Source organism: Ochotona curzoniae, unplaced genomic scaffold (genome assembly GCF_017591425.1).
Source record: "Ochotona curzoniae isolate NIBS_2020 unplaced genomic scaffold, NIBS_Ocur_1.0 scaffold_4505, whole genome shotgun sequence".
Classification (NCBI taxonomy): Eukaryota; Metazoa; Chordata; class Mammalia; order Lagomorpha; family Ochotonidae; genus Ochotona; species Ochotona curzoniae.
Genome location: NW_024467118.1, coordinates 15,135,811 through 15,157,769, shown reverse-complemented (window position 1 = coordinate 15,157,769; position 21,959 = coordinate 15,135,811). Strand labels below are relative to the sequence as shown.

Sequence of the window (21,959 nt, the reverse complement as noted above, 5' to 3'; positions counted from 1 at the left end):
ATAGCCGGTTAGGCTGGCATCTGTCTTATAGGGGTGAAAGCTGGAATTCTAGCTGCTCCTCTTGTGATCCAGCTCCCTGCTAACACTCCTGGGAAAGCACCAGATGATGGCCTGTGTCACTGGGCCCATGAAGAAGCTCCTGGTTTGTGTCTAGCCCAGCTCTGTCTATTATAGTCGTTTGGGGACTGAACCAATGGATGCAAGTTGTCTCTCCCTCTCTCTATAATTCTGCCTTTCAAATAAATAAATCTCAAGAAATATTTTTAGTGAACACATGTTTGTACATGTCTGTGAGGCTCAATGTGATGCACCAGCCCATGTGTACAATGTGTAATAACAAAGTCCAGATATTTGGTGTATCTGTCACCTCACTCATTTGTTATTTCTGTGGGGTGACACCATTTAAAATCTTCTCTTGGAGTTACTTGAAACACTCAGTGTAATATTGCTTTTAAAAATGTGTATTTAATTATTTGAAAGGCAGAGTTAAAGAGGGGCAGGTGTGGATGAAAGAGTGAAAGATCTTCCCTTTCAGTTCACTCTTCAAAATGCTGCAACAGCCACAGCTGAGCCAGGAGCTTCTTCCAGGTTGCTCAAGTGGGTACAATGGCCCAAGGACTTGGGCTGTTCCTCCACCGCTTCTCCAGATGCAGAATTGAAAATGGAGCAGCCCAGACTCAAAGCATTGCCCATGAGATGCTGGCATCACAGGCGGAGGCTTTAACCTGGTAATGCCACAATGGTGGCCCCAGTATTTCATTTTATGTTGTTAAACTTATGCATCTTACTGTACTAAAAGAATACCAGCACTTGTTTCTCCTGACTGCAACTGCCACCCTCTCCTCTCCCGTCCCCTACGCTGCAACTCTCTGCAGCCTCTGCTCCCTACCACCCCACTCCCAGCTTTCATGAGCTCAACTCCTTTAGCTTGCACCTAAGAGTGATCTCCAATGGTATTTGTCTTTCTGTGCTCAGTCGGGTTCACACAGCATGATCTCCAGGTTCATCCATGTTGCTACCACTGATGGGCTTTACCTCTTTTCTTGGCTGAATAGTATTCCTGTTTAAAGCAGCACAGAGGAAGAGCTTGTGTCCTGAGCCTCTGTGTGTCCTGGAGGCACTGCCGCCTCCTAAAAGCCTCGTGGGGCCTCCCGTTCTTGGGTGGCTGTAGGAGCACCATGGGACGTTTCAGACAGACCAGCTCGTACATGCTCTGCTTCCTCCCTGAGCATCAAGGTCAGCATTTCAGCTGCTGCCTTCTTGCCAAGTCCTTCCGTCTTGCTGTGGCCTCCTCATCGCAACGCAATTTGATCTGTCCTTAACTGGGAGTCCACCTGTTTAGTTCACTGCTCTCTCCCAACAACCATCTTTTATTCTTTTGAGTTTTTCCTCTTTCAGAGCAAATAATTTCCAATTGTCACCCACACATTTTGGATAGTTTCATGGATTCCAAAGCTGATCATAAATATGCAACTCATTGTGTATTGACTGAGGGCTGGGCCAGATGCTGAGTGTCTCAGCTCACCCTCTTCACCATCCCCGGAGTGAATAGCTGTCTTGCTACCCTTTGAGAAATCTCCAGGAGCCTTCCCGATGATGGACCCAGGGACCAGAGCTGCTTGGTGGCAGAGTACAGATGCTAGTCTTAGGCCATCTGATGCCCCAGAAAGACTGGTGATTTGGCTTAAGCAGAGTCTTTAAAAAAAAAAAAAAAAATCAAACCCAGTAATCTGGTTGTATCCCAGAGTGCTCTTAATCCTTTGTGTTTTTGCCTAGCTTCCGGGAGGATTTCCATTATAATGACACAGCTGGGTACTTCATTATCGGAGGGAGCAGGTACGTGGCTGGCGTGGAGGGGTTTTTCGGACCGCTGAAGTACTATCGTCTGCGCAGTCTGCCCCCGGAACAGGTGAGCCCTGGAGGATGCAGTTGGTTATGCTCTGGGCGTGAGGCATGTGTGGTGCAGGGCCTGGAACTCAGAGTAAACCAAAGATTGACCCAAGCCAGGCCGTGCCTCAGCTCTGCCATCACACATAATGAATACGATTGCTTTTCCCCACTCCCTCCCACAAACACGATAATAGATTTCTGTTACCGCTCGGTTCATTTAGTACTCATAAAATGGAAACCATTTACTTCCTCTGTTTTAATAACTACCAGCTTAATTATAGAGTAGATTTTTATCAGGCTGTTGCCTATCCAGTGATTAAGCTAATGAAAGGAGAGAATCTTACTTATTTGGTGAAGCTTCTGGGGTATGCGATTATTTAAAGTATCAGAAGAGGGGAGTTCTCGAGCAAATTGCAGTTCTGATTTGGTTCGCTGCTCTCTGCAGACACACAGCCCTGGGCCCCTGCTGGGGTGGGAGGCTGCGCTTGGACAGCTCCTGGAGGGCTGCAAACTCAGGGCTGAGTCTCCTCCTGCTGCTCAGCTCTGGGACCCACCCACCAACGGAAGGGTCCACCCTGCCTGGCCTGGGGTCCCAGGGGGGCTTCCCCCAAAGGAACCATCCCAGCATGGGACTTGGGGACTGGTGGTAAAAGAGTTCAGGAAGCACATCTGGTCCCTGAAAGACAGGCAGTTTTTCCTTACCTTGGACATGTGCGATTTGTTTTAGGAAAAGCACAGTTGTCATGAGGAGTCATGTGCCCCTCTCCCTAGCACCTACTAGGAAGAAGCAAAAACAAGGATATGCCTTTATGCATTTTTGCAACACATGTTTATTGAGGACCTACTGTGTGCAGGCTTCCTGTTACTTGCTGAAGCCAGCAGGATGGTAGCTCAAAATCAGTTTTTAGAAGTTGGATCGCAGTGAGCAATCTATGCACTCTCATGAGTATAAGCACATAGGTGTACCTAACGGAGTCTTCAAAAGGAAGTACATCTCCTGGGACAGGATTTCAATGTATGTGTGTGGTGGGGGATGATGGCACCAAAATAAACACATTTTAAAATCTGTTTTTTCCATAAACATAAAAAATATTTAGCTGAGAAAGGTGAGGGTTGGTAAGTGCAGGAGAGGTAGCTTCTATCCACTGGCTCCAAGAGGTCAGGAGTCAAGAACTGAACCCAAGTGTCCCCTGTGGATGGCAGGAGCCCACGTGCTTGGCTCATCTCTACCGCTTCTCCAGTGCACGTTAACAGGGAGCCGGATGGAGGCTGGGATCCAACCCAGGCCTTCCGCTGTGGGACATGGGTGTCTTACTGCCAGGCCACATACCCACCACAGTCCGTCAACATTTTTTGAAACCTGCTCATGTATATATATATATATATACTTTCTGTTTCTTAATAAAGATAAAAAATTATAATATGTATATACATATATAATTTCTGTTTCTTAATAAAGATAAAAAATTAACAGAAGCCACCACTGAGAAGGTTAAAAAAAAAAAGAAAATATGAATATATGTGTTTTGGCATACCTGAGTGTGTTAACACAAAACTGGATCAGTGATTTATTAAGGACAAGAACCTTGTAGTGTGCAAAGAATGTTGCTGTTTTGCATTTGCCTGAATAGACACCATGTCTCCCCTGAGGGTCACAGTCACTCTGTGTCCCCTAGTGGACCTCACTCAAGGGCTCCCCTCGTGGGATGTTCCAGGGTTGAGATGTGATAGCATGTTCCACAACGTGCGTGTGTGTGCTGAGGGAGAGGTGTGAATTCACAGGGACCCACCTGCCTGGCCTCCTACTCCGGGAGATGGGCAGGGGCTTCAGGACAGCAGGCCCTGTAGGGCACGCCCCAAGTCCCTTGATGGGAGCCTTGGGTAGAGTTGTGCTTTTTTTTGTTTTTCCAAAATGTGTACACAGCAGGGAAAAGGAAAAGAGGAAAAAAGGGAAAAAGGCCTTGAGGAATGCGGAGGTGGAGTCGGAGAGGGAAGTCTGACAGGCTGACATTTAGGAAGCTCTACAAAGAAGATGACGTTCACACACACACACACACACACACACACACACACACGCCAGAGGGAAGCAGATGGGGCTGATGTCTCCTGGAGTTAGCACTACCAACCAGTGACAACAGAGAGGCCAACCAAGAAGGCTCCTGGTGGTGGTCACGAGTGAGTGAAGCAAGTTGAAGCCCTCTGATGACTGTGCTTGGCTTTGCTCACCCTCCTGTAGATCTTCAATCCCCTGCTTGAGAAGCAGCTCGCGGAACAGATTGCACTGTACCATGAGCGTTGTGCTGAGGTCCAAGACATAGTATCTGCATATGTGTCCACTGTCCAGCTCGGGGACCAGAACCAGGAAGCGTGTAAGTATGGGACACTCAACGGCCTTTCTAAGCTTTGAGTGCATTAAAAAAAATCACTCATTTATCTATTTATTCAAAAGACAGAGTGATGGAGAGGTGGAGATCCTTTATCCCCTGGCTCACTCGCCAGGTGCCCACAGCAGGTGAGGCTGGACCAGGCCAAAGCCAGGAGCCAAGAATTCCAACTGGGATTCCCATGTGAGTGACAGGAACCCAAATGCTTGGACCATTATCCGAGCGTTGGAGCCGCACAGGTGTGTCTTTTGAATGGAACTGAAATGGTACAGTGTGACTCAGCTCAGATACCAGTGGGGAGAAGAGTGACCCCAAACCCTCCACAAGTGGATGCGAGGGGGAGTGTAACTAGTGCCACCTGGCCTTCAAAATGGTCAAGAAGATCCAACACAACATATCTCTCAGCCTTCCCCACACCTAAGCTAGCAAATGAGAAGGGCAGGTGTTCAGCAGAGCAGTTAAAAGGCTGCTTGGGGTGCCTGTATCCCATATCAGAGTGCCTGAGTTTAGGCCTTGGCTCTGCTCTCAGCATCCTGCTCAAGTGCACCCTGGGAGGCAGCAGGTGTTGGCTCCAGCAGTTCATCCCCTGCCACCTGGGAAACTTGGATTGAGTTTTTGGCTCCTGGTTTTGTCCTGGCTCAGTCCCATCTGGGGAATGAATCGGGGGACGGGAGGTCCCTCTCTCCATCTCTTGTCTCCTGCTTTTCAAATAAATAAAAGTAATACACGAATAAGGTTTTTGAAGGGGAATACAGATGAGAGAGTGTGTGTGTATGTATGTGTGTGTGTGCATGTATGTGTGTGTGTGTGTGTGTGTGTGTGTGTGTGTGTGTGTGTGCTTGAGCTTTGCATGCTGTAGTTTTCATCCATAAGGCCTGTCTAAGAAAAGAAAAATGAATTGGAAAATAAATTAATCATTAGAAATGTTTCCCCCTCAGCGCACTTTTGTCTTGGGCCATTAATATCTGAATATTAGCTTTCAGAAACATTGAACAATGGCTTTGTTGTTTGAGGCTTGCGTTTCTTTTTGAATCCCTGAAATTGACTCTTTTGGGAAGACATGGGCAGTTTTCAGCAGAGGGAGTGTATTTCAAACAGACTGCTGGTCTACCCACTGCTATTTGCACAGGCGTCTTTGGCCTCTCAGCCTTGCACATACACAAAATTTGGTCCTGTTTGATCTTCCAGTGTTCCAGCTTAGGTCAAGCTGTGGGTGTCTTCTTGTTGGACATGGGGTCTTTTCCATCAGCAAAAGCAGATCGAGCATTTTAGGACTCTGTATTTGTAGCTCACCAACTGCTGAATGGAACTTCTCATTCCAAGCTGTAGAGGAAGGGGACACGTTTTGTGTGTACCCAGGCCTGATGGGGTTTTCATAAAGTGATCTGAGCGGGGGTCAGGAGATGGTAACAGGCCAGTGTAGATAGGCAGTGCATCTGAGTTTCTACTTAAAACTAGGCTGTCCTGGCTTTTAACTGCTGCTCTCCCTGCTGAATCATCCAGAAAAATAGGATGCTGTCAGAAGAAGGAGAAAATAGATAGGAATAGTAATAGCCAAATAGGAAAGAAACTGATTTGGGGAACTTACATAATAGCAGGAGAGGTTCCCCGCGTCGGCAGGCCAGCCTTGCAGGCTGATCGGCTTGGTGGCATTAGGCAGATTTTCCTAACGTCTTTGACTGCCTTGCCTCCCTGGGGATCCCTGGGTTGTGCTCCTCAACTCACATGCCAACAAAATGGCCTAGATATGGGCCGCCTGGGGACCAGTCAGAGGCCAGCTGCTCATTCTGCAGAATTATTCAGCAGCCTTCAGCAGCACTGGCACCTTGCCCTTGGCCTTGGCGCTGGATTTGTGACCTCATGGCAAAGGCATCGTAGCCGGTTTCAGATTCCTGCAGAACCCAAGCCAATAGCCAATAACATTGAGTGTGGCCTCTTCCTTCTAGTTCCTCTCAGGAAGAGGAGCTCAGAGGGATGGGGCTTCCTCTGCTGACACCTTGCATTTTCCCTTCTGTGCAGGTGACCCCCGCAATGCCTACCTCGACCTCAAGCACAGGTATGGAAGACTTTCAACATGCAGAGCCTTCCCATGGGAGAAGGAGCTGAAAGATAAGCATCCCAGCTTGTTCCAGGCCTTGCTGGAGATGGACCTGCTGACCGGTAAAAGTGCTTTCCTGCTCTTGGCTTTGTGCGCTGGCTGGGGAAGCTCCCTGTTGGTGTATTTCATGATTAAGGCCTCTGAAGTTATTCTGAACCCTACCGTTCCAGCTGAATTTCAACTTGGATCTGCACAACACTTGATATAGCTGCACATGTTCCCAAGATGGTGCCACAAAATCTAGGAATTGTCCAAGACAAAGGCCAGCAGTGGCCTGTCTGCAGATGCAATTGGTTTGGGAAATAGTTTGTATACTTAAGAAAACCCTGTTAATATCTAAAAATGGATATGAACATGCAGATTTCCAACTTTTGGTGAATATTCACAAAACTCAGCCAACACAGGACCTTGGTTCCTATAGGCAGTGGCCTGCAGCTGGGCCCCAGGTCCAGGCAGTCATGCTGTGTGCATCTATGCCCTTCGCACTGTCTCTCACCCCCTGCTCACTTCATTCATGGGTGTGATCTGCCTGGCCCTTTGGCTGTTTGAACATGCTGACTTCCCAAGTAAGGTATCTCTCCCAACACCATTGCCCCATCTGAGTTTGCTTTGTAGCACAGTGCGCCCTATAGGACTATGAGGCCTGGCAGGAAGAGGAGAAGCTGCAGGTGTTCAGCCCAGGGTGGTGCTAACTGCCTTGTGGAGAGGGCAACCCATGGAATTCCTGGGCACAGAACCAGACCCTTGGGAGCAGGCAATGTAGGAAGTGGCTTTGGACCCCTGGGCATGGCATGCAGTGGGCATACATTCCTTGTCATGTCCAGGAAGAGTGACTTTGTGTTGTGCAGGATACGCCATCTTTCAGTGCTTTGTAAGCGACCACTCAGTGACTTGGCTGGACTTGCTAAACAATGTAATGTGAGGAGTGTGATCTTGAGGGTTGAATTTGAAAGCAAGGAAACATTGGAAACCATTTGGGTGAAGGCAGTGAGAGCGAATGATGGAGGCACAAAGAAGGGAGAATTCTCCATGGAGGGTTGGGATGTGCTGGGCAGGCTTTGTGGAGGGGGTGACCCAGGGCACTCATCCATGATGGGCTGTTGCGGGACCAGTGAGGTTGGGTTGAGGGATCGCAGACCAAGTGAGGCAGGAAGGGGCACCTGGCAGGGAGGAACAGCGAGCACAGTGTTCCGAGGTACCAGGAAGAAGCTCTGGAGAGAGGTGGCTCTCGGGGTGGGGAGCTTTTAGAACTTTGTGAGTGATAGGAACTCAGGGGAGGGTGTGCAGGCAGCAGAGAAAGGTGTGCCCAACTGGCGATCACTCTTGACAGCAATGGGGATGAACTGGGGTGTGGAGTGGCAGAGGAGGCTGTGGGCCCAGGGCAGGTAGGTTGAAGCAGACAGGGCCAAGGGGCATAAGAGCGGGCCCTGTGGGACTCGGTTACTGCCTGAACCCAAACAAGGGGCCCAGGAGCCAGAGGCCAAGTCATATCAGGTGACAGTGCAGCCTCTGGGGTCAGGGGCCCTGGTGCCAACTTGAACCGGGCATTCACACTTGTGTGATCTCACACATGTGACTTCATGTCTTGGAGTTTCATTGTGCAAAGTGAGGGTGGTAACATTTCTCTCTGCTTGCGTCGGAGTCCCTGGATTGACAGCTGTGAAATACGAGGTGTCCTTGACCTTGGGCTTGCCGGTGTGTTGGATTGGAGGAGGCTTCTGGTTGGGATTGCCTTGGGCATTGCAAGATGCTTAGCTGCGTTTGTGGCTTCTACTCATGAAGAGTGTAAGTATGTGCCCACTTTGTCCTCTCCAAAAGCATCCACAAATGTTGCTCAGTGGCTGCAGCTGGCCACTGCTATGTGACTGCAGACGTCATCTGGGAGCAGGTGGAGCTACGCCCACAGCCCTCTCAGGACAGGCAAATGGGGCAGGGAAGTGCCTGGGGAACAGGTTGGGTTCCAAGGGCTAAGATCTCATCCATATCGGGATTGATTCCATCAGATTTCTGATCATACTTAAATGGAGCGAATTGTTTTCACAGTGCATTCTTTTTTGAAGCCAATACTCTCAATAAGAAAGTTTCCATGCTGTCTGTACAGTTTTGTCGAGACGGTCGACGGAATGTTTTATTCTGCGTGGAAACCTAGAAACAGAACTTAAGTGACATTGCTCATCATGGGTGGGCGTTGTGCTGCAGAGGGTCGAGCTGCTGCCTGGGACACCGCATTGCCATTTCACAGTGCTGGGGTTCAAATCCTCTGCTTCTGCTTCAGCTTATGTGTCCTCTGGGAAGGCAACAGGTCGTGCCTCCAGTGCTCGGGACCTTGCCACTCACCTGGGCAACGAGGGTAGATAGAGTTCAGGTTCCTGGCTTCCGCTTGACACATCCCTCCTGCTATGAGGGCTTTGGAGAGTGAACCAGACAGTGAAGATCTTTTTCTTTCTGCGTTTTAAAGAAATAAACCAAAGTTTGAAACAAGTACCAATGATGAGCTCCTGAAGCCTCTTCAGCAAAGGTGTTGCAGTACTGCTGGATTCCAGCAAGTTCTGCTAATCTCTCTTATACTTTCCAGGATCCTATCCCCCACATAAGGATTTACCATTTTCGGACCCACTGTTCTTGGTATACCTGCCGCTCAGGCACTTCTGATGCCAAATAAGAGCAGTGCCAAGGGGGATGCCCCTCCCCGGGGGATGTACCTGCGCCCTTGCCACTGCCACTGAGGCCGAGATCATTCAGCACATGGCCTCTGGCCTTGCACCTCTCCCTGCCTTCCTTTCTCTGGGGATGAGAGGGACAGTGCATGGGCGAGTGAAGCTCCAGAATGAAATCCCCATTCTGCCTTTGCACTACTTTTCCTGGGTTGTGTTGGGAGCACTGTTAGAAGTAGGGCTTGCATGCGTTCAAGTTTATTCTCCATCTGGCTCCTTGCCTTTGCTAGGCAAAGGTCATGGCATTGTTCAGCCAGCCCAAGAGAGAGATTGGCATCTCGTATCATCCCTTCACATGGCTATGCAATATGCAAGAATTTTAATTTTGTAAACCGAAGGTGAAAGCTGAGTTCACATTTGTGCATGTCTTTGCTCTGTCCCCTGTTAGGAACTTAGACTGGTGGGACTGGATCTCCATGGCTGATTCCTCTAATAGCCTCCTGCCCTTGGTGCGTAGGTGACCCTGGCGTACTTTGGACAGCTCCAGTTAGTAGGAATTATGTTGCATTCTCTGCTCTGCCCTGCTCTGTCGTGTGGATTCGTGGGTTTTATTAGAACAGCCTCATTGCATTATAACTTTCTGAGAAAGGACTCAAATATCAGATGTTGGATACTAGACATTTGTTTGTAAAGAGGAAACTTTATTTACTTTCAAGTTTTATTTATTTATGTTCACTTTGAAAGACAGAGACAGAGATCTTCCATCTACTGATTCATTCCCTAAATGTCCCCAACAGCTTGGGGTTGAACCAGACTGATGATAGAACTGGGAGACTCTATCCAGTTCTCTCCAGTGAATGGAAGGGACTCGAATGCTTGAACCATCATCTGTTATATCCCAGGGTGCACATTAGCAGACATCTTGGGTCAGGAGCAGACCAGCATTTGAACCTGGACATCCTGGATGGAGGATGCAGGTGCCCTAAGCAGCATCCTAAGCACTGAGCCAGCCACCTGCACCTGCTTTCAGTTGTTGCTGTAGGAACTGAATGGGTGCAGTGACAAAAAGAATTTAGCTAAGTGTATTAAGTCACTTCCAACCTGCCATTCATTCATCCCTTCATTCATTCCTTCAACAAGTATTGACGGAGTGTGCTCACCAAGCCAGGATGGAACAGAAATGGGGCTGTGGTTGGAGCTCCTGTAGTTTCCCCCAGGGAGTTAATTTGTGGAATTATTTTCCCCTGGAATTGTTAACAGCTACAGTAGTGTGAGCCAATGGCCTGTGATTCTGGTTCTTTCTGGGAGAGTCATCGTCTTCCTTGGTGGCCTCATTTTGCTTATGCGACCGGTTATATGCAAGCCTGACTTCTGCACATTTCCTATGGGAGTGTGCTCCCCACCCCACCCTTGCTGTCCTTGCACTGTGTGATTTGAGCTGGATTGTCCAATCTCGAGCTGCGCCAGGCACACAGCTCAGAGGTGGTGAGAGCATTGTAGGGGTGCAAGGCAAGGGGGTGGGGAGCGCCAGGCTTATTATCAACAAGAAGGAAGCCCGAAAGGAGTGTCTCCTGCCTTCCCCGCCAAGTGAGGTTGGCAGTGGTCACCCCCCCACCTGTTTCCTGCACAGCTGCACTGCCATTTTCTAACACAAAAAGAGAACATTTACCTTTACTCTTTAAAGACTGTAATTTTCCTTTTCTAGTTGTAGTAAGATACGCATACGATAAATTTGCCACCTTAATCACTACAAAATATATACATATGTATTTTGGAGAGGCAGGACAGAAAAAAGAGGACAGCAGGAGATGGGTAGAGAGAGACACAGACCTTTGATTTACTCCCCAAATGCCGGCAAAAACCAGGGCTGAACCAGGAGCCGAGAACTCAACCCGAATTTCCCATGTGGGAATCAGGAACTCAGCTGAATGAACCATCACCACTGCCTCCCATGGTGACAGGTAGCAGGAAGCTGGGATCAGGAGCCAGAACTGGGAGTTGAACCCCGACCTGGCCATGTGAGATGTGGACTTGTTACTTGCTGAGTTAAGTGTCCATTCACTCCCGTCCTGACTACTATTAAGTGCATAGCTCAGTAGTGTTCAAACTGTGGGTGGCATATCTCCGGGAATCACCTTGCAGACTTGAGGTTCTACCCTTGCAAGCCCAGATCTGGGGGGTGTGGACCCGGTGCCAGGTAGGCCTTACAACAGCTGCAGTGATGCACACGGTTGAGCCCTTGTACAGCACTCTGCCGAGTGCCAGGGGCACCAGAGCAGGACAGCTTGTGAAGTGTGAACTACTGATGCGCCAAGCTGATGTCAGGGGCAGCTGTGCCCTCCGGCGCCTGCCAGTCTGCCCCTCACCCCCCCAGTGTGCCTGCCTGTGGAGTTCCCGGATGCTGTGCCTGTATGTGTGACCAAGAGACCAAGGAATTGTTTCTTCTGCTCTATTCTCAAGGTTCACTGTGCAGGCTCTGGGATAGCATTCAACATGCATGACCACATTCAGGACGGGGGCCTGGACATCAGCCAGCCTCTGTGAGGTTTCCTGGGGAACCTCAAAATCTCTCAAAAAATGGCTCTGGGCACAGCCTGGAAATTGCCCTGTTAGTGTCTGGCCTTTGCTGTCATGGCGCTTTCATACGCACTTGTCTTCACTCCTTAAGAGCTGTGCTGTTCCTTTAACTCTCCTGTCACACCTTCCTTGTCAAGGCTAAATTCCTGAGAGCTTGTGATGGCAGGGAGAGAGGACACAGGGCCCGGGTACCAGCAGGTGAGTGAGACAGGTGAGCTGCCAGCTCAGTGCTTGGGACATCGGGCCCCCAAGGCCAGAACTCTTCATGTGCATCCCTGCTTCATCCTGCACTGCACTCCTCTGAGCCCACAGGCGGCGGAATCCGTGGCTAGAGCAAAGCCAGAGATCTGCCAGGCAAGTGGCTCCCTGGGTTGAGGCCAAGGCCGGCGCCATCTGCCTTGTTTTTCAGGGCCCCTGCCTGCCTCTGGTCCCAGGCTTTGGAGAGCCGAGAGCCAGGGAAGTGGCGCTGCTGGCGGGACTGCAGTGGCCACCGGCGATTTGCCGTTTTGTTTTGGACAGTGACTGCAGTGTTTATTTGGAGACCCGGCAATGCAGAGGGCGAAATGGTGGGAACCCAAGCATGCTGCCCAACAAGAGCGGATGCTCTGGGGTTTCTGGAGCTTCGCACCGGGGTTCCTTGAAGAACCATCATCTCTTTGGATGTGTCTTGTAGTTTTAGAAAATGCACAAGAGCCTGAAAGAAGACAAGGCAAAAAGAAGGGGGATCTGATTTTTCTACCCGGAAAATAACAGAGGTGGAGGAAGAAAGAGGGAGAGAGGAGCAGGAGAGGGAGAGCAAGGGAGGGTGAGAGAGAGAAGGATGGGAAGAGAGAGTAGAGAATGATGTCAGAAAATGCGCACAGTACAGAAAAGTACACTGCCTACTTTTGAGAGAGAAATAAGCCTCTGGGACCCAATAGGGCTGACCAGATCAGAATGCAAATGAGAAATGCAGTTTTTTTTAAGCCAGCGAACTTGACCAAGATCATTCGTTCTAATGGTTAACATGCATTTTCTCCTTTGCCTTCTCTTCCCCCTTGCAAACGTTGAATGCATTACACCCTCTGGGAGCTTGGCACTGCACTTGTCTTTCCTATCGATGTCGCGTATTCTCGGAGGGAGTGAGGGAAACTGTCTGTCTCCTTCGGAATTCTCCACTAGACGCCGGCTGCAGCTCCGGGGCCTTGGCAAGGGCAACCTCCTCCTGTTCCGTGCTTTGCCTCTTCTAATGACCAAACTTGTAGGATTATTGTAACAAAGAGAAAAGAGCAAAATAAATGACTTGGGACTGCTTGGAGAAGAGGGAGGACTAACAGGGAAGTCGCAGCTTTTGTTCCACGACTTCCGATTCAGAAGGAAGGAAATGGGAAAAAATGGTTCCCTCTTATTTTGTTTGTTTCTTCGTTGCATCATTAATCTCCATAAACAAGCCATGCTTTTAGTTACAGATCTACTAGAAAAAATGCATATGCTAAACCAGATGGGTGAAATTAACAGTTTCATTAAACTGATTTTAAATCGCCATAATTTCATCACTTTTTAGGCAACAGTTGGAATTCAAATTTGAACAAATGTGCAATTTTACCTTAAAACTTTACTATTTTTTAATTATATCAACCAGTACAGAAAATTGTATAGATTTTTTTACAGAGAATGAAGGGATGGGTAATATTTGGAGCTCTGTGATATACAAAATAGATAGAGACAGGCATTGTGGCACAGCAAGTTAAGCCTCAGCTTGGGAAATCTGAATCATGTACAGGAATGCCTGGTTCGAGTCCTGCCCGTGTTCTCATGCAGCACCCTGTCAGTGTGCCTGGGGCATCATCAGACGATGGCCCACGGATCTCTGACAGCTGTATGAGAGCCCCAGATGATTACTCTGGCTTCATGTAGGCCCCCCGCTGGCTGTTGTGGGCACTTGGTGAGTGAACTAGCAGATGGCAAGTGTGTTTCTCTCTGTCTCCCTCTCTCTCCTTCTCCATGTTGCTCTGCCTTTCGCATCATTAATAAGTGAGCATTTCCAAATACATATAGCACATACAGTGGCTTCCTTTCCACTTGTCTGCCTTTGAGCCTGTGAAGCTTTGGTGATGCAGATGGCAGCTCCACCCAGCAGGCCCCCGCTCCCTGGGCACTGCCTGCTAATGATTTCTGGGTCCCATGCCAGGTGTCGGCAGGGCAGGTGTCTCCCCCGGAGCTTCATTCGGCTGGGAGCCTTTTTCCTCCTCTGAGCCAGGCAAAGCTGGGGGCTATGGGTTCTCAGCAAAGCTCACCATCTTGCTCAGGTATCTGGCAGAGCAGGGAAGGCTGGGCTGCATCCTTAACAAAGGCTGAGGTTGCTTAGCTGAGAACGTGTGAAGAGCGGCCTCCGAGATGAGCGCATCTTTGAGAACCTATGCATAAGTAGCAGTAGATTTATTTTGCAGTCTGGTCTAAATGGAATCCAGGGGACAAGGTTCTTGCTGTGGCTAATGGTTGAATAGGATGGAGGCCACTTTCAGTTCTGCGAAGAGAAAATCCAAAATGAGATCCCCAGGCTCCTCGTGTGAAAGCGGGTTAGCGTTCAGCCAGATCCCAGCAGGTGAGCAGGGGAAGTGTTCAGGCTGTTCATTGTCCTGTGTTGGTTAGAGCAAAATCAATCAAAACAGCTCAAGTCTACAAGAAGGGAGCTGGGAACAGGCCTGTTGGGAGGCCTGTATTCCACATCCGGGTGCCTGTGTCTCAGACCCTGTTCCTGACTCCAGCTTTCTGCTAATACAGACCCTGGAAGGCAGCGATGTGAATTTCTGTAACTCATGAAGAATATCTATGTTATGTTTCTGGCTCCCAGCTTCAGACCGGCCCAGCCTTGGTCATTTGGGAAGTGATGCCTAGGATAGGAGCTTTCCTTCTCTATCTCTGTGTTTTTTTTTAGGCATCCATGTGCCTCTCAAATAAGTAAGTTTTAGATATAGGGACTGGAGCTGGTGTGGGGACACGGGGAGCTGGTGTGGGGACACGGGGAGCTGGTGTGGGGACACGGGGAGCTGGTGTGGGGACATGGAGAGCTGGTGTGGGGACACGGGGAGCTGGTGTGGGGACACGGGGAGCTGGTGTGGGGACACGGGGAGCTGGTGTGGGGACATGGAGAGCTGGTGTAGGGACATAGTGGAGCTGGTGTGGGGACATGGGGAGCTGGTGTGGGGACATGGAGAGCTGGTGTGGGGACATGGGGAGCTGGTGTGGGGACATGGAGAGCTGGTGTGGGGACACGGAGAGCTGGTGTGGGGACACGGGGAGCTGGTGTGGGGACATGGAGAGCTGGTGTGGGGACATGGAGAGCTGGTGTGGGGACATGGGGAGCTGGTGTGGGGACATGGGGAGCTGGTGTGGGGACATGGAGAGCTGGTGTGGGGACATGGAGAGCTGGTGTGGGGACACGGGGAGCTGGTGTGGGGACACGGGGAGCTGGTGTGGGGACATAGCAGAGCAGGCTCTGTCCCTCCTCTCTCTTTAATGCTGCCTTTCAACCCTTTTAGAACAGAGACTGGAAGGGAGAGAGGGGCCTTAAAGCACTGGGAAGGCAGAGCTTCTGTGCCCCTAAGGGTACTCGTAAGATAAAAGGAATTTCCAAAAGAAAATTGATGGTCAGAATCTGCACTAGCATATTATTGCCATTTGGGGAAAGAAAAATGCAGCAAATATACAAAATTAATATTTCTATTATTTACCTTTTAAAAAAATCTCTTTATTTGAATTGCAGAGTTATAGAGAAAAGGGCTGAAGCCAGAACCCAGAAAATCCATCCGGGTCCTCCACGTGGGTGGCAGGGGCCCAAATATTTGGGTCATCTTCTGCTCTTTTCCCCAGCATATTAGAAGGGAGCTGGGTAGGAAGTGGAGCAGCTAGGATAAACACTGGCACCTGTATGGGACTCGGTGTTGCAGGCAGCAGCTTCAGTTGCTGTGCCACAACACTGACCCCGTGCGACTAGTATATTTCTGTGGGCAAAGGAAAAGTGTGGAAAGCTGACACACCAAGCTGCTAACAGTTTTTAACTTTCACTTTTTAAAATAATTTTATTTTCACTTCTTTGAGAGGCAAAGAGGTGAGGAAAGAGAGAGAGATGTATAACGTGACGCCCGCACAGGTGTGCATTAGTAGCACATGAGCCAGAAGCAGAGCTGAGCTTCTCCGCTGACTGATAAGCCAGAGTTGAATGTTGATGATGAGCTGTGGAAGGCTGGCAGTTACACCCTAGGGCTGGGCCTAACTGCTGCTGGGTATAAGTTCATGCGCGTTTGTGTCACAGGAAGCACACCTTAGCTTAAAGCACTCTGGTGAGTTCCTTGTACACCAATGGCTGCCCCAGTCTCTAATGTCAGATGGGTGACCTGCAACGGTGGCTTGCAAGCTTCACTCGGTCTGTAGCTTGGCTAATTGGAGACAGTTTAGCCTTCTGCTGGCCTCAGTTTCCTTGTCTGAAAACTGGGAGTATTAATAAACATACCCACGTCAGGAGAAGGTGCAGATCAAATGGCCCCATTTGCAGGAGACACTGTGGCATCGGTCCTCAGTTGAGGTGAGCTTGATTCCTCTGTAACTGTTTAGGGAAGCACTATAGGCTAAGGGTGATCAGAAAGCATGATGAGGAAAGGGGTGTTTTTCGTTTTGGTTTTGTTTTTGGCCCAACTTTTTAGGGCAGCACCTATGAACTATTTTATGAGACTGAAACTTTCTCCCTTAGAGTACATGAGATGGAAGTGGCATCTCGGCGGCCTCCCCCGTGGTTCTGACTCGGTAGTGAATTACACCTAGTCAATTACTCTCTGGAGACAGACACGGCTCTCGAAGGCACATCCTTTCCCCCAACAGCCCAGACTGTCATTTAGTGCCAGAGAAAAAGCTATTTAGAGAATGATACGGTGGCATCCCCAAAGGGTTTTCATTGACCTGCCTGGAAGGTGGCATGTTTCCGTCTACCCGGCACCCTACCGTTATCAATAACTCAGCTGATTTAATTGGCTCCTCCCACGCCTCCCACACACCACGTCAATGCCGGTGATTCATGGAGGGTGTTGTGAATTGTGTTGCTTGCAGTGCCAAGGAGCCGGGATGGATGTGTGTTAGAAGTCGGTGGGAGGATATTTGAAAAGGCTGTGAAGAGACTGTCCAGCGCCGATGGTCTTCAGCACGTTATGTCTGTCGTCCCCCTTCTGATGGATTCCAGCTGCTGTGGATATCATAAAGCCTCCTACTACCTCACGGTCTTTTATGAAACTGGATTAAACATGCCTCGGGACCCGCTGCAGGTAGGTTTTCAGTGGAGCCCTGGGCCATCGGTCTTTTGTGGTCTGCTCCCAGAGGAGCACTCGCTGCACCTACCGTGCCTCAATGTGCTGCAGCTCCTTGGAGCCCTTGAAAAATATACCCTCAAGAAAAATGATCCTGAGCTGGGTTAAATATCGGCTAGCTTATACATTTTCCAGGGAATACAGAAAGGCACTTGATTTGCTTCTGGACACAGTATGAGGCGTCTGCCTGGGGTCTCCCCTAAGGAACAGAGTGGGTGGAGCCTACCTGGGTCCCCACGCTTCCAGGGCACGCGCCTCTGGCCTGAGTTGTGCCTGTGGAACCACCTGTGTCTTAGTTTAGAGGAGGCGTTTGGTACTGCAAGTACTCCTGCCATCAGATGAAAGCCACGCTACGGAGTGATGTTTCAGTTGGAATCCACCTTTATGAGGCAACGTGCCTAACCTTTAGAATCTCATTTTCCTGAGTGTGTTAGGCAAAGTTCCACGCAAGTGCAGAGCCAATGGAAACATTTATTGATCTATCATGCCTATCTAAAATCTCTTGTCTATTTATATAGATCTAATATCTGTCTATATTAATATCCATCTAAATATAGTATCTATGTAGATACAATAGCTATCTAAAATATTTATCATCTAAGTGTAATACCTGTATGTGTTGATAGAATATTTATATATAGTGTCTATCTGGACATACCTATCTGCCTATCTATGTAAATCTATCTGTGTACGCATATAGAAATACTAACTCTGCCCACCTATCTAGATGCAATAGCTACCTCTATCTGAAGATTCTAAAGGAGGAGTTTACAAAGTTGGTGGAGGTGCTGTTATCTTTCATGCTTCCATGAAAATGGTTTGGGAGGCTCTGCCAGCATGTGTGCACTGGAGAAAGCCAGTGGTGTCACTCTAGTCCAAGTTCAAAGTCCCGAGAACCAGGGGAGGCCTACGGTGTGAGTCCCAGTCCACAGGCAGGAAAAGGCCAATGTTTTGGCTCAAAGAGGCAGGCAGGGGACATCAGGGCCACGGTGTTCTGTTTCAGCCTGTCGCCCTTGTGGAGGGCTGCCTGCTGTTCTCACTGCATTTCAGACATTCACGTCTTGCAGACACACCTGCCCACACACGCTCAGAAGTTCGGTTGAACCTGGGCACCTGATGCCCAATCGCCATGACACGCCTAGCCCGGTTGCTCAGTTTTGCTGATCACTTTGAGGCTTGCTTCTCCTTGGCGTGGGGAAACTCAGCATTGTCAAGACCCGCCCAGTGGCTCTGTGTCCCTCTCCAGCGTTTGTGATGTCACTGTTTTTTAGATGGCCCTGGTGGCTGGCATGATAGGTTAACTCCCCAAAGCATTCCCCACCACCATGGAGCAGCTAAGAAAATTCTAGTTCTGTCTCTGTCGGGACTGACTAACTGATCGTGGACAAATGACTTCTCCTTCCCAGGCCTCAGTTTGCTCAAGTATGAAGTGAAGTACCTGGACCAGCCAATCTCCAAGGACTGGCCAGTGACACTGTGAGAGTCCAAGTTTGGGACCCACTCTTCAAATCACAAGTCCATCAATGATGCAGCAGAAGCACAAGGGAGATCCCCAGAACATTGGGTGCTACAGCAAAGGGTGCTGGGAGAGACATCAGAAATTTCACCCAGAGAAGGCAGAAATCGGGGTATTTGCAGTTTTCAGCCATTAGGAAGGATAGCTGGCGGGGAATTTGTGAGTCAGTGACAAGCTGGCTTGGCCTTCTTATTTCTGGCTTAAAAGCAAGCTAGCATATTTCTGGGACAGCCAGGATTACACAGGAACTGGGATGGATGACTTTGTAGTCTTAGGATTTTGTGGCTTTTATCTTCTGGAACCTTCTGAACACGTTGCCGGTGTCTTCTGAACAGGGCATGCTGTATAGTTTGGTTGGAGGCCAGGGCAGTGAAAGACTCTCGTCGATGAACCTTGGGTACAAACACTACCAGGGTGTGGATGGGTACCCCCTGGACTGGGAGCTGTCCTACGCCTATTACAGCAACATCGCCACCAAGACGCCGCTGGACCAGCACACGCTACAAGGGGATCAGGTACGGGCAGGAGAACCTGTTGGGAATGGTGGCCCTAGGACAGTGGCTTTGAGAGCAGGTGTGCGTGGAGTGTCTGCCTGTCCCTGCGGCTGGCATATTTGTTTGCCTTCAGAGTATGAATGGAACTGAATGGAAAGAATGCCTTTCTTGTCCTGTGTCTTGTGTATACAGTGTGTGTATTCAGGCACGGAGTTTCCTCGAGGGGGAACACTGGTATGAGAAGGATACATTGAATCTTAGACATACTGTATTTTGCAGGAAACATCTACCAGGAACAGGTATCTCTTTTAGAAAATTATTTGTCAGGCCAGCATTGTGGTGCAGCGGGCTAAACCGCTACTTTACAATGTTGTCATTCTAAATAGGCACCAGATCAAGTCCTGGCTATTCCACTTTTGATCCAGTTCCCTACTAATGTGCTTGGGAATGCAGCAGAAGTTGATCTAAGTAATTGAGCTCCTGCTACCCACACAGGAGCCTCAGATGAAGCTCCTGGCTCCGATGTGATCCAGTCTCAGCTGTTGTGGACATTGGAGGGAACGAGCAGATGGAAGATCTCTCTCTCTCTCTCTCTGTAACTCTGCAAATCAAATAAATAAATGTTTAAAATAAATGTTTGAAAGACAAAAGGAGAAATCTGGTTTACTTTCCAAATTTATGCAACAGCTAAGGCTGGGCCAGGCTGAAGCTAGGAGCCAGGATCTCAGTATGGGTCTTCCACTTGGGTGGCAAGGACCAAGTTCTTGAACCATCATGACTCTTCCAAAGCGTGCCTTAGCAGGAAGCTGCCATCAGGAGGGGAGTGGCAACCAAACTCAGGCACTCTGGTATGGGGTGGGAGCATCACACATGCAGTCCTAACTGCTTACCAACCCTCTGCCCCCACATCTTGTCCTTGTGTGAGCAGAGCCAAGTTGAGTGGAGGCCTAGGTGTGGAAGGCTCCTATCAATATGGAACCCAGACAGCGCAGTCCACGACAGACAGAAGCAAGCTACGTTCCCCGCTTGGGGATGCTGGGCTCTGCAGAAATGCTCCTGTCACATGACCCTTGCTAGCCCAGGGCTCCCAGGCGACCACAGCATGCAATGCTTGAGGATTCCATTCAGTCACGATTGGACAGGGTGGGGGCACTGACCCCAGCCCATAGTTTTTACTGGTTCCCAAATGTTAGTGACTTGCCAGGCAAAGAAAGCAGCGGCCCATGCTTGCTTTAAAAAAAAAAAAAAATCATATCCTGCTACATTAAATGCACGTGTGGCTTTTTCCAGACTTCTTTTTGGATGGGAATAAAAGATCCTGCCTAAAGCTGACAGCACACTGACGCCACCAGTCTTTATCCACTGTGAGTGGGCAGTGTTGCAGCTGCCCTCCCCGGTCACAGCCCTGGAAGTGGTCAAGTTGAAAAGCGTACATGGTGTCTACCTGAAGTTGGTAGTTTGTTTGTTTTTTTCTAATCATGAAAGAGCCAGCTAGCAGATGATAGAGTATTCCTGTACAATCCCCCAGCCCTGGCTATAAGAACTGATGGGGTGACTACAGTGTCTCAACAGCCATAAGCAGCGGGTATCTGCGTGGCCGACTTTGGAGCTGGTCCATGCCATAAAACTTTTGATTTTCTCATGTCTGGTGAGCAGGCCTGAGGGAGAGACCTAACCAGGGCAGGGCAGGGTTGTTGAGCGATAAGCTGTATGGCCTGTCCCCAGCTCAGCTCCTGGCGTGTGCTCTGAAATCCACAGTGCAGGAAAACGTATGCTCTGATGTGTGGGAATGGATGGTTTTTGGAAAGGAACTCAACAGTGGTCTCTGCCGTTAGGAAATAAATGATTCAAGATAAATGCAGGCAGTGAGTGTTCAACATGAGTCAGGGTGTAAAGCATCACACGGCTGTCTAGGAGAATTTGGCTGCCTCTAAATGATACTCCTTTCTGAATAACCATCATCGTGCCATCATCTGCATTAGTATTCCCTCAGTGTCACCAGCTATGTGCAGCATTTGACCACAGTTTGATAGCAACTAGTTGATCAGTTGTTACAATTTAAAATGTATATGTATTTTTATAGACAGTTTCTACAAAAATCAAGGCACAAAGTCAGAATACAGTTCTGTTTCTGCTCTACCCTGATGGGTTAATCATGTCCTCTATGTCTATACGATACTTACAAGAATTCTAATTCAGCATAAATTAGCAGCGAGGAGCCGTATGCTGTTCTTGGGCTCCTTTGCTTTTGAAGAGTTGCCATATGAAGTGTTATGATTGTGAAAGAAAAGGTTTAATTGGTCAGGACCAGAGGAGATGAATCGCGAAGACACATCTTGCAGCTGGAAAGTCGGGTGATGAAGAACCACAGATAGGAATTACGCAGTTAGGAGAGGAGTGCCGCTGCTCATTTTCCTATGCAAGGGTAATTAATGGCTTCTTGAGACTCGAAGCAGGTGTCATACATTGATTTAAATGTCCTTTTGTTGCGACATCTATTAATTCGCCAGCGTCATGTAGCAAATGAGGAGACTAAGAGCCAGTCCCTAATTAACGGAGCAAGGATCTGTCAATGGCTCCTTGTGTAGTTCTTGTCGCTGGTTCTCTTTTATGAAGCACGCCGTCGGCATCATTACATCCTCTTCATTAGCAAGCTCGCGTCTCGCCATGTGTTACCATGAAGGCGGACGGTCCTTTCGCTCTGGGATCATCAGAAAGAAGGGGGTAGGGGGTGTCTGTTTCTTCTTGGGGTTGAATTGCAAATGAGTGCCTCCTGAGCTGGTCCTCACAGTCCTATCCCGTTGCTACCTTCCATGTCGTCTCCCTACTTCTGGTTAGAGAGATGGGACTTCATGCACAGCCCCGATTTCCTCCTGCGCTCCCATGCTGGTCACATCAGCTCTTTAACCCGGGCCAGGCTCGCCTTTCCCCTCTCTCTTCTCTGCCATAGCATCCACCATGTGGAAGCACAGCTGATCATCTCACCCTTTCCTGCACCTGTTGGCACCGT

General features: G+C 49.1%; 1 protein-coding gene across 3 annotated transcripts in view; it reads left to right on the top strand.

The window, feature by feature from the left end:
* SEL1L3 (SEL1L family member 3) overlaps nucleotides 1-21,959 on the top strand; it is a 100,636-nt gene that overhangs the window by 38,658 nt on the left and 40,019 nt on the right. For all 3 annotated transcript variants that reach the window (XM_040966258.1, XM_040966259.1, XM_040966257.1), the window contains exons 7-11: nucleotides 1,777-1,909; nucleotides 4,127-4,259; nucleotides 6,294-6,434; nucleotides 16,686-16,897; nucleotides 18,791-18,970. In XM_040966258.1, coding sequence (XP_040822192.1) covers nucleotides 1,777-1,909; nucleotides 4,127-4,259; nucleotides 6,294-6,434; nucleotides 16,686-16,897; nucleotides 18,791-18,970 — 799 coding nt within the window. The remainder of the gene's footprint in view (nucleotides 1-1,776; nucleotides 1,910-4,126; nucleotides 4,260-6,293; nucleotides 6,435-16,685; nucleotides 16,898-18,790; nucleotides 18,971-21,959) is intronic.